Source organism: Myotis myotis, unplaced genomic scaffold (genome assembly GCF_014108235.1).
Source record: "Myotis myotis isolate mMyoMyo1 unplaced genomic scaffold, mMyoMyo1.p scaffold_m19_p_8, whole genome shotgun sequence".
Lineage (NCBI taxonomy): Eukaryota > Metazoa > Chordata > Mammalia > Chiroptera > Vespertilionidae > Myotis > Myotis myotis.
Genome location: NW_023416390.1, coordinates 25,922,564 through 25,934,827, shown reverse-complemented (window position 1 = coordinate 25,934,827; position 12,264 = coordinate 25,922,564). Strand labels below are relative to the sequence as shown.

Here is a 12,264-nt window from a genome sequence, read left to right as displayed (position 1 = left end):
TAGGATGTTCCTCCAGCTTCACTCTATTCTAAGCCTCTGTTGGAGGACAGACTCTATATTTCAGAGAACTCTAAACTTGATCTGATAAAGTATTCAAACCTGTTGCCACCACCATAACTGCTCTTTCCTTTCATTTACCTTCTAGTCCTCCTGGGCTCTTTGACTCAGAAAATTTGCCACCACACTTGGGCATTATTCTTGACTCTTCTTCCCTTCTCACACCCACAGCTCACCAAGTCCCATTGGCTCTACTGGAATAGCTTAGAATCCCTCCACTTCTCTCAGTCCTCACTGCTACCTGCGGATGGAAGCCACTGTAGTCATCACTTACATGTATCACCCCTTCTTATGCTTCTTCATTCCCATCACCCTTAGCCCAAAGTCCAAACTCCTTACTGTAGCTTATAAGACCATCCTATATTTGCATCTGCCATTTCTCCTCACTCTTCCTCTCCAGTCAACCAGCCATATGAGCTTTTCTCATTTCTTTGAAGACACTGTATCCTTTCTCTCCTGACTTTCTTATCTACAGTTTCCTTGGACGGACTGATCATTCTTTTTTTAAAAAATACAAATTTTTATTTTTACTTTATTATTATTTTTTTATATTTTTATTGATTTCAGAGGGGAAGGGAGAGGGAAAGAGAGATAGAAACATCAATGATGAGAGAGAATCATTGATCAACTTCCTCCTGCACATCCCCTACTGGGATTGAGCCCAAAACCCAAACCTGTGCCCTTGACCGGAATTGAACCCGGGACAGCGGTTCTCAACCTGTGGGTTGCCAACAATGAAAATACATCCTGCATATCAGATATTTACATTACGATTCATAACAGTAGCAAAATTACAGTTATGAAGTAGCAACGAAAATAATTTTATGGTTGGGGGTCACCACAACATGAGGAACTGTATTAAAGTGTCGCAGCACTAGGAAGGTTGAGAACCACTGACCCGGGACCTTTCAATTCGCAGGCCAATGCCCCATCCACTGAGCCAAACCGGCCAGGGCTGGCCTGATCATTCTTATTTAGCCCTACCTTCCCTTTTCTCTATTAATTTCCATTTGGCTAAGCCTCTTGATCTTTCAAATCTTATCTTGAAAGTTACTTCCTTGATAAGTTTAGACAAGATTATTTAATTTTCCCATAGCTGCTTGTGCTACTTCTGCTTTAACACATCATACTTGGATGTAATTCTACATTTAATTGCCCATCTTCCTCTGCTAGGATGTGTGTTCCATGAGGATAGGAACTTGCCTGTCCTGTTCTTGGTGGTGTCCTCACCTCTTGGCACAGTGCCTGGTACATGGTAGACATTCAAATACTGGCTAAATGAATACATTAAATAAATAAGGAAAGACAGGAAGAAAGGTAAAACTGAATACATTTTCAGTAAGAAAGAAAGCGTAGCAGGCAGCAACTATACCTTCTTCCTCTCTTTTCCTACCATACTTCTCCTTACCTCCCACCCCAGGGACTCTCCTACCAATACAGGGCCTGTTGAAGTTATTTTATAATTTCAAAGGAAGTAATGGCTCTTCCTCTCCATAGCATTATACACCCTTGGTAGAGATATCCAATCCATTTTTTTCTAAGTTCAAGTTCCTTATTGCACTTATTTGTATAAGAAGAGACAAGGGCCCACATTTGATCTAGTTCAACTACATAGAAGGCTTCAGATTATTTTTTACTGCTAGCAAAAAATTGCCAGTCCAGTAAACTTTGCTTAAAGCTTTTTTCACCCATCTTGTTGTCACTGCTATTATATATTTAATAGTAGTGACCCAGACTGATTCAGTGCTAATGTCATTACCTTTAGCCGAATATTTCTTCTATCTTAATCTCTGTAAGCACAGGCCTTTTGTTCCTTTTTGCTCATTTAAAAAATTGGCACAGAAACTCCTAGTATTGGATAGGGTGGGGAGATCTTCCAGAAATAATCTCTAGCCACTATGGAAAAACAGTATGATGGCTTCTCAAAAAATTAAGAATAGAGTCACCATATGATCCAGCAACCCTTCTTCTGGATATCTATCCGAATAATTTGAAAACATGTATTCACAAAGATATATGCACCTCTATGTTCATTGCAGCATTATTCACAGTGGGCAAAACTTGGAGACAACCAATGCGTCCTTTGCTAGATGATTGGATAAAGAAGGTGTGGCATGTGCACACACACACACACACATGCACACACACACAATGGAATACTACTCAGCCATAAGAAAAGATGAAATACTGCCATTTGCAACAACATGGATGGATCCACTGAATAAAGCTCATGCTAATAAGTCAGATGGAAAAAGTCAAGAACCATATGATTTCACTCATATATGGGATATAAGATTGAAAGCAACAAATGAAAAGACAAGAAAAACAAACAAAAACTCAGGCACAGACAGCAGTATGGTGATTACTAGAGGGAAGAGGGGCAGAGGGGTAGTAAAGAACTTCAAATATATGGTGACAGAAGATTTGATTTCAGACGGTGGACCCACAATGCAATACACAGATGATGTATCACGGAAGTATGTACTTGAAATTTATATAATCTTAATAACCAATGTCACTCCAATTTAACCAGTTAACTGCCACGATATTTTGAATGTAATTTAAAAAGGTTCTCCACTTGCATCTATAGACGCTTATGGCAGTTAATTGGCTAAATAAAAAATAATACCTTCTAGTTGTAAAGATGGTTCAATATCATATTGACTTTAAAGGTGGGTGAAGCCAGTCTAGTTGGTGCCCAAGTCTGTCTTTGCTCCTTCTTAAAGAGGCAACGTAGCATAGTCAGTTAAAGAGCAGGCTCTAGAACAAAAGCCCGTATCTGGAACCTTCTAGCTGATTGACCCGCAGCAAAGTACTTAACTGTCTTTGGCTCCAGTTTTCTTATCAATCAAATGGGGGTAATAGTATTACCTACCTCTTACCCATTTTAATGAAGATGAAATGGGGTGCCTGTAAAGTGGAACACTCTCAACACATGTCAACCATTATATAAGTAGGTCTCTGGTGTTAGCATAAGACTTGCCTGGTTATAATTATTTGCATACATGGGAAAAAATGAATAAAAGTGGTAGTTTTAGCTTTGCCAGAAAACAAAAAGTGGCTTAAGGTGCCAAATACAAAGAGCCTTGGGCTGGGAGCCAGGAGATCATGTTAAGTCTGCTGCTTGCTCACTACACCACCATGGGTCCAGCCACCAGCTCTCTGAGTCTGCATGTCCTTATCTTAAGAGGAGGCAGTTTGCACCCAATCAGCTCTGTTGTCCTTTCTAATGTTAGCATTTTATGAGTCCAGGTATGAGGGATTATTTCATTTCATTTCATTTTTCATTTTTCAATATATCTTCATTGATTTCAGAGAGTAAGGGAGAGGGAGAGAGAGATAGAAACATCAATGACGAGAGATAATCATTGATCAGATGCGTCTTGCACAACCGCCACTGGGAATCGAGCCAGCAACCCAGGCTCGTTCCTTGACTGGGAATTGAATTGTGACCTCCTGGTTCATAGATCGATGCTCGACCACTGAGCAACACTGGCTGGGTGGATTATTTCATTTTAAATACCTCACTGTGCTAGACGCTGAATAAATATTTGCTAACTTGAATGGAATCTGCTGACTTTATCTCTGGAATGTGGAGGACTTGGTTTTATGATTTTGAATTGTAAACATAGAAAACAATGATGACGATGTTTGCAATTAAAAAAAAAAGACATAAAATTCAGTGCCAGAGACCAGTTGTGCATTAGGGCTGCTGTAATAAAATGCCAGGAACTGAGTGACTTAACCAACAGAAGTTTATCCTTTCACAGTTCTGCAGGCTGGAAGTCCAACATCAAGGTTTCAGCAGAGCTGCGTCCTTCCCACGGGGCCTCTGAGAATCTGCCCCGTGCTTTTCTCCCAGCTCTGGGGCTTTGCTGGCCACCTTGGGCATTCCTTGGCTGTGCCCTCATCTTCACAGGGTGCTGTCGATGTGAGCATATCTGTGTTCAAATTCCCCCCCCTTTTTTTTTAATGATACCTGCCCTGTTGGATTAGGGGCCTAGCCCACTCTAGTTTGACTTCATACTAACCTCTAATGACCAAGGTCACAGTCTGAGATACTGGGGGGCAGGGGTTGGTTAGGACTTCAACACATAAATTTTAGGTGATGCAGTTCACCCCCCACAAGCTGCTAATCATGTTTTATCAGTATAACTACCCATCTATCCACCCTTCCTTCAATAACCCTGTGGTGCATATAGGTGGAAGGATAACAGACGATGTTATGCGGAATTTTCTTTATAGGAGGCTCTTTAATGTTTTTCATAAATGGCCACTAGCTAATTCTCAAATTGATTTGTGAATTGTTCATAACTTCCATTTCCACCTCTTTCCTCTTTTTCACTTTATTGTCCCTCTTTTTCTAGTCTTCCCAGCTCTTTCCTCCTCATCCGATTCACCTGATTTTCCTTCTTCACTGAGCATTTCACTTGTTTTAAGCAGATAGTTCTGCCACCAGATGGTGTGCAAGGATTGGCAAAAGAATTGAAATATGTTGGCCAATGTGTCTGCTTTTCAACATTTTATTTCAGGAAAAAGGTTGATATAACAAGCCAGACAGGAGAGTCTGGGATTGTCTAGATTTTAATTATCCCTATAAATGTTCTCTCCCTTTATTGTGGAAATAGGAACCTGAGCGGGAAATCTTGAGGAAAAAAGAAACCTATAAAGTTTGATGAATAAGGATTACTAGGAGATTCTGATCTCAACATTAGGCTGAGAGGTGGGAGCAATATTCTTGGGCAAGAGGGCCACTTCCTCAAACAGAAACCACAGCAAGGGGAAAGCCATGGAGTGCAGTAAAGCTGTAGAATGACGTTTGTGAAATAGGGACTTTGGCTGTCATCTAACTCAGGAGTTTCCAATGAGACCTGAGCCCAAAAGCAGAGCGCAGACCACCACCAACTTACAATTGGCTTTGTTTGCTTGAACATTGTTGTGTTATTATTACTGTTACTAGAGGCCCGGTGCATGAATTTGTGCACAGATGGAGTCCCTCAGCCTGGCAGGCAATTAGGGCTGATCGGGCCATCTCACCCAGTCCCAATTGGGGTCTATGAGGGCCTGCCAGCTGGAAAGGGACCACAGGAGGGCTTCAGGGTGTGTCTGGTCCTCTCGCTCAGTCCCAATCACCGGACCTCAGCAGCAAGCCAACCTACCGGTCAGAGCATCTGCCCCCTGGTGGTCAGTGTGCATCATAGCAACTGGTCGAGTAGTCAACCAAATGGTCGACTGATGGGTCGGACACTTAGCATATTATGCTTTTATTATATAGGATTATTGATTCCCAGCATTTAAACAATTCCAGTGTTTTACATAACCATTCAGATTTCAGGCTTCTTTTGGGAATAAAAAATTGGAAGACCTGGCCATACTGGCTGATATTTTTCTCTTGGCAACACCGTATTATGGCTGAATTATGGCTATTTCTTTAGTTGGAACTTGTGATTTACAGTTTGACTCTCTCTTCCAACCCTATTGTATTACACTGAACCTTTACCCTTATTTAAAATGTTATCTACCTCTGCCTCGCCCATGAAAAGTATTTGATATGTGACCTTGCTGTCTCATTTCACAGATGCAAAACCCAGAGAGGGAAGCAGACAGCAGGTTCAGTGCCACACCCGCCCTGTAATTCCCACTGGGCCACCTGCTCATGAATAGAACCCGGTGGGGGAAGAGAGAGAAAGGTCCCCCACGGAGGAGTGATGCAGTTCAAGCAGAGTTCGGAGGGGAGGTGAACAGTGAAAATGAAAACAGTAACTGCTGCCACCCAATTATAGATAAATTAGAACTGTGCACGCCCATGAATGAAAAATGGGGAACCTTAAAGTAAACACCTTACAGGGAACTTAGAATGAATAAATCCTTGATTAGAAGACCATTGGTTAGCAGTCAAAAGAAAGAAAGGAACTTCAAAGACTTCCCTGCAAGTTTGGGTTGTCTGTAAACTCATTCTTTAAGCATTGGAAATGTGATTGATGAGGCCAGGTGATTAAGGAGACAAGGTAGCAAATCAGCTAGAAATTGAATGGTTTATTACCCAAAGAAATCAGCAGAATGCTTTTCTGGGTACCTATGAAATGGCTGTCAGGGACACTTCCTATCAGAACATGGAACTATTTGGTGAAAGGTGATGGAGGAGGAGTGGAGTGATTCACAAGGAGGAAGCAACGTGTTTTTTTCTTATCCCAATGAAGATAAATGGGAGTATAAATGGTGGGACAGTCTTCTGGATGATATATTAGCGATAGCAAGCATTTATTTTGAGCTCACTCTGTGCTGGATATGCACTCAGAAGTTGACACGCACATTACATCCTTCAGCATTACTGACATCATTACTATTGTCATCCCCATTTTACAGGTGAGGAAACTGAGGTCCAGAAAGATCAGGTAATTTTCCAGGTCTATTTAGCTCATAAACAACAGAGCCAGGATTCAAATGCAAGCTCTCAAACTGCCTGTTAGCACAATCTTCCCACTTAACCATCAAGTTGCTCCACTACCCTCTACCCCCAGACCTAGATGTGGGTTGGCCTCATGATGGATGCCTGGCATGCCTTGGGCTTAATCTGAAACAGGGGTTCCTATACACCATTTTGGCTGGATGGCATGTAAGAAATTTGAAATAGCTGACATTTTAATTTCTGGCAGGTAACAATCTTGTTTCAGAGAGTTACTAAACTTGAGGACTGGCAGGTTGTCAATGAACCTTCATGCTAAGAACATAGATTCCTGAAGGCTTAAGCAAATGACTTTCTCCCCTTCTCCCTCCCCCTCCTCCTCTTGTTCCTCTTCTGCCTCCTCCTCCTCCTTCTTCTCCTCCTCTTTTTAGCCACAACAAACCACAAAAACAAAAATGCATTTTACACCACTACCCAGTAGAAGTACATGCAACTGAAACAAAAGTTTCTTGAAACACATACCCTTAATATATGTGATTGTTCTGAAATTAGAGATTGTTTGGAAATTAGAGAAAAATGATTACTAGGGCTCCCCTGACCGAACACAGCAACGATGATAGTTTTTATCATTCCTTACCTGCTCTCTATGCTTCTGCCTACCTCCATCGTCGTTTGGCCAGGAGATAGGCTGTGAACCAGTCTGTCTGGTTACAGAACCACAGGATCTCCTGAGTAGAGAGCAGTTTCCTTGAGGTATAAATTTATTTGTTCAAAGCACTTGGACATTTACATAGTACTTGGCCTTCAGATAGAATGTTGACTGATTTTTACTGAACTTGCTATTATTTTCATTAAGCATTTTTCCTTATTAAAGAATCACACATATGAATTTTGGAAAATCCAGGTAAGTACAAAGAAGAAAATGACATTTATAATTCAACGATTCCAAGATAAACATAATGAACAATTCAGTGTACTTCCTTTATATAATTTCTATGCAAGTATAGTTTTAAAATGTTGCTATAATATTCTGTGTACTATTTTATTTATTTATTTTAATATATGTATTTTTATTGATTTCAGAGAGGAAGGGAGAGGGAGAGATAGAAACATCCAGTGATGAAAGAGAATCATTGCTTGGCTACCTCCTGCATGCCCCCAACCCCCTTTGGGGATGGAGCCTGCAACTTGGGCATGCACCCTGACTGGGAATCAAACTGTGACCTCCTGGTTCATAGGTTGATGCTCAACCACTGAGCCACACTGGCCAGGCCTGTGTACTATTTTAGATCCTGGGTTTTTTTTTTTTTTTTAAGTTAACCTTATACCATAGGCATTATCACTTATTAAAATCCTTTAACAAATACCATTTAAATTTGTTTTGCTATTGGCAATTTGGGCAGTTTCCAGTTTTATATATTTAGTGTGTGTTAAAGACCTGCAGTAAAGACCTGCAGTAAACATCTAGTCCTATCTAATAAAAGAGAAACATGGTAATTAGCGTACGACCGCTACCCTTCCCATTGGCTAATCAGGGTGATATGCAAATTAACTGCCAGCCAAGATAGTGGCCAGCAGCCAGGCAGATTAAACTGAACATGAGGCTTGCTTGGTTCAGTGATGGAGGACTGCAATATTCCCCGCCTGCCTTGCCGGCCTCTGAGCCTGCAGTTTGAAACATAGTTACAAATATAGAAGCTAAACAAAACCCCAGAAACCAGCTTTCAGCAAGCTGGGATCTCAGAGCTGGAGTTGATACAGAGTTTCAATTATAGAACCTAAACAAACCAGATACCTGCTTTCAGCAGCTGAGCCTCAGAGCTGGAACCAGGCTAAAGCTGGCCCAGAATAAAAAAAAAGAAAGAAAAAAAGGAGCAGTTGGGAGCTTCAGTCCCAGCCTGAAAACAGCCCTCAGCCCCTCACCCAGACTGGCCAGGCACCCCAGTGGGGACCCCCACCCTGAAGGGTGTGTGACCAGCTGCAAACAGCCATCATCCCCTCATCCAGGCTGGCCAGGCACCCCAGTGGGGACCCTCACCCTGATCCAGGACACCCTTCAGGGCAAACCAGCCAGCCCCCAACCATGCACCAGGCCTCTATTCTATATAGTAAAAGGGTAATATGCCTCCCGGCACCGGGATCAGCGTGACGGGGGCAGCGCCCAAACCCCGATTGCCCTGCGGCTCTGTGTGACAGGGGGCGGGGCCACAACCTCTCTATCGGCCCTGCTCTGTTCCTGACAGGGGAAGGTGCCCCAACCCCCTGATCGGCCCTGTTCTGTGCCTGGTAGGGGGGAGCTCCCCAACCCCCGATCGCTCTGCGGCTCTGTGTGTGACAGGGTGCGGTGCCCCAACCCCCCCACCCACAGGCCCTGCTCTGTGTGTGTCAGTGGCGGCACCCCAACCCCCTGATCGGCCCTGCTCTGTGTGTGACAGGGGGCGGTGCCCCAACTCCCCTATCAGTCATACTCGGTGAGGACAGGGGGGAGCTCCTCAACCCCCTGATGGGCCCTGCTCTGTGTGTGACAGGGGGGAGCTCCCCAACCCCCTGATGGGCCCTGCTCTGTGCGTGACGGGGGGAGCTCCCCAACCCTCTGATCGACCCTGCTCTGTGCGTGACAGGGGGCAGTGCCCCAACCCCCTGTTTGGCCCTGCTCTGTGCCTGACAGGGTGTGGTGCCGCAACCTCCCCATTGACCCTGCCTTGAGTGTGACAGGGGGCAGTGCCCCAACCCCCCAATCGGCCCTACCCTGAGCATGACTGAGGGTGGCATCGCAACCTCCCAATCCGCCCTGCTCTGTGCATGACAGGGGCCGGCGCCCAACTCCCCAATCGGCCCTGCTCTGAGCCCGACCAGGGGCTGCACCTAGGGATTAGGCCTGCCCTCTGCAACCCAGGAGCAGGCCTAAGCCAGCAGGTCGTTATCTCCCGAGGGGTCCCAGACTGCGAGAGGGCACAGGCCAGGCTGAGGGACCCTCCCCTCTCCCCCGAGTGTACAAATTTTTGTGTACCGGGCCTCTAGTCCTATCTAATAAAAGAGATACATGGTAATTAGCATACAACCGCTACCCTTCCCATTGGCTAATCAGGGCGATATGCAAATTAACTGCCAGCCAAGATGGCGGCTGGCAGCCAGGCAGCTGATGTGAACAGGGAGGCTTGCTTGCTTCAGTGACGGAGGGAGCCAAGCTTCCCCGCCTGCCTTGCCGGCCTCTCAGCTGCACTCTAAGCAACATTGTAACAAATATAGAAGCTAAACAAAACCCCGGGCTTCAGCCAGCCGGACCACAACATTGTTTCAAATACAGAAGGGTAAACAAAGGCCAGAAACCTGCTTTCAGCAGCAGAGGTCTCATAGCTGGAGCCGAGCCTTAGAGCTAAAGTTGGACCAGAATAAAAAAAAAAGGAAAAAAGGACAGGTTGGGAGCTTCAGTCACCCGCCAGCCTGAAAATGGCCCTCAGCCCCTCACCCAGGCTGGCCTGGAACCCCAGTGGCGACCCCCACCCTAATGAGTGTGTGACCAGATGCAAACAACCATCATCCCCTCACCCAGGCTGGCCAGGCACCCAAGCGAGACCCCCACCCTGATCCAGGACACCCTTCAGGGCAAACCAGCTGGCCCCCACCTGTGCACCAGGCTTCTATCCTATATAGTAAAAAGGTAATATGCCTCCCAGCACCAGGATCAGCGGAGCCACGAGGCCTCCCAGCACCGGGATCAGCGTGACAGGGGGCAGCAACCAAACCCCCTGATCGCCCTGCGGCTCTGTGTGTGACAGGGGGCGGGGCCCCAACCCCCTGATTGGCCCTGCTCTGTGTGTGACAGGGGGGAGCTCCCCAACCCCCTGATTGCCCTGCGGCTCTGTGTGTGACAGGGTGCGGCTCCCCAACCCCCTGATTGGCGCTGCTCTGTGTGTGACAGGGGGGAGTTCCCCAACCCCTCTGATCGCCCTGTGGCTCTGTGTGTGACAGGGTACGGCACCCCAACCCCCCCCGCCCACATCGGCCTTGCCCTGAGTGTGACAGTGGCGGCACCCCAACCCCCTGATCGGCCCTGCTCTGTGTGTGACAGGGGGCAGTGCCCCAACTCCCCTATCGGCCCTGCTCTGTGCGTGACGGGGGGAGCTCCCCAACCCCCTGATGGGCCCTGCTCTGTGCATGACAGGGGGGAGCTCCTCAACCCACTGATCAGCCCTGCTCTGTGTGTGACAGGGTACGGAGCCCCAACCCCCCTGATGGGCCCTGCTCTGTGCGTGACAGGGGGTGGCACCGCAACCTCCCAATCCTCCCTGCTCTGTGCATGACAGCGGGCGGCACCCCAACTCCCCAATCGGTCCTGCTCTGAGCCCGACCAGGGGCTGCACCTAGGGATTGGGCCTGCCCTCTGCCACCCGGGAGCAGGCCTAAGCCAGCAGGTCGTTATCTCCCGAGGGGTCCCAGACTGCGAGAGGGCACAGGCCGGGCTGAGGGACCCCCTCTCCCCCCGGAGTGCACAAATTTTTGTGCACTGGGCCTCTAGTGCTCAAATATGTACCTTTATATTAAGGCACATCCTTAAGAAATATTTTAAAAGTAGACGTACTGGGTGTATAGGCAGGGGCACATTTGGACACTTGAGACTGACTGCTGAGTCGCCTTTGGGGAAGGTTGGAATTCTAGAGAAGGCCATTGATTTCAAGATGAGAGGGAGTTAGTTATTCAACATCTACATGTGAGGATTCTCAAAAGAGAGGGGCCGAGACCCGCAGTGTCAGACTGAGAATCTGTGTTCCCGAAGAGGTAGGTGAGAGTTGAAAGCCAGGGCAGGAGATGATGTGCTCCCTGACAGAGGAAGAAAATCAATCAGCTGAGGGTGGGTGTGACCAAGTTTGTGCATATGGGTGTCCAGGTGTGGGAGGAGCTGGGAAATCCCACAGAATGGTGTTTGTCCTCTTGGCTTTTTTTGAGAGTTAGGGAGTGAGGATGGAAATGGGGAATATGAGGGGTTTGGGTGGTGACCTGGAATAACCTGCGTAGGAAATAAAAGGGGGTTTTGCTTAGAAACCCTTTACATGAAGAGGTATCTGGAAAGTTTCTAAGTAACACTGGTGATTCAGCTGAGCTGGGCCAGCATAGATTTATGGTTGTACCGATCTGCAAAGTGCCTGCTGTCTCAATAGAGAAGCAAAGATAAGAGTGGAGGGGCTTGTCTGGGCTGGGGATTTGCAGTGGTGGCAGAAGTTGGAAAAGGGTCAAAGTTGGTAAGGACCCTAGCAATAGGGTCCTTTAAGTGATGTATCATGGGGTCCGACCACTAGAGGAAGGGCCTGTCAGGTTGATGGGATTGGAGGGAAGGGACATAGTCTGTGTATTTATATTTGCAGCTCGGATCCTGAAATATAAGCTAGTTCTGAAAAGGGGGTGTTCATGGTGTGACAGTGTTGGGACACGAAAGAGTCCTGGATACCCCTCTTCTTGGAAGCTGGTCGTGGGTCCACTGCATGGATTCAGGTCAGGAGCAGGGAGATTTTCAAACATTAAGAACCAAAGCTGCTATTGGAGGCGTTCGTTGTTTATCTTCAACTGGAAGGAAGATGCTAGTTGGTGGGAATGCAGATTGGTGCAGCCACTATGAAAAATAGTATGGAGTTTACTCACAAACTTAAAAATGGATCTGCCTTATGACCCAGTGATTTCACGTTTGGGGGTTTATCCAAAGAAATCCAAAATACTAATTTCAAAAGATATAGGCCTTCCTATGTTCATTGCAGTGTTTTTTTATAATAGCCAAAACATGGAAGCAACCTAAGTGTCCATCAACA

The 12,264-nt window shown here is 46.2% G+C and overlaps 1 protein-coding gene across 6 annotated transcripts in view; it reads left to right on the top strand.

Moving 5' to 3' along the window:
- Window positions 1–12,264, top strand: part of AP1S3 (adaptor related protein complex 1 subunit sigma 3) — an 84,270-nt gene that overhangs the window by 33,732 nt on the left and 38,274 nt on the right. For 5 of the 6 annotated variants that reach the window (XM_036319329.1, XM_036319331.1, XM_036319330.1 and 2 more), the window contains exon 2: window positions 3,828–3,988. The exons of the other annotated variant lie outside the window; for it this stretch is intronic. In XM_036319329.1, coding sequence (XP_036175222.1) covers window positions 3,828–3,988 — 161 coding nt within the window. The remainder of the gene's footprint in view (window positions 1–3,827; window positions 3,989–12,264) is intronic. 6 annotated transcript variants of the gene reach the window in all.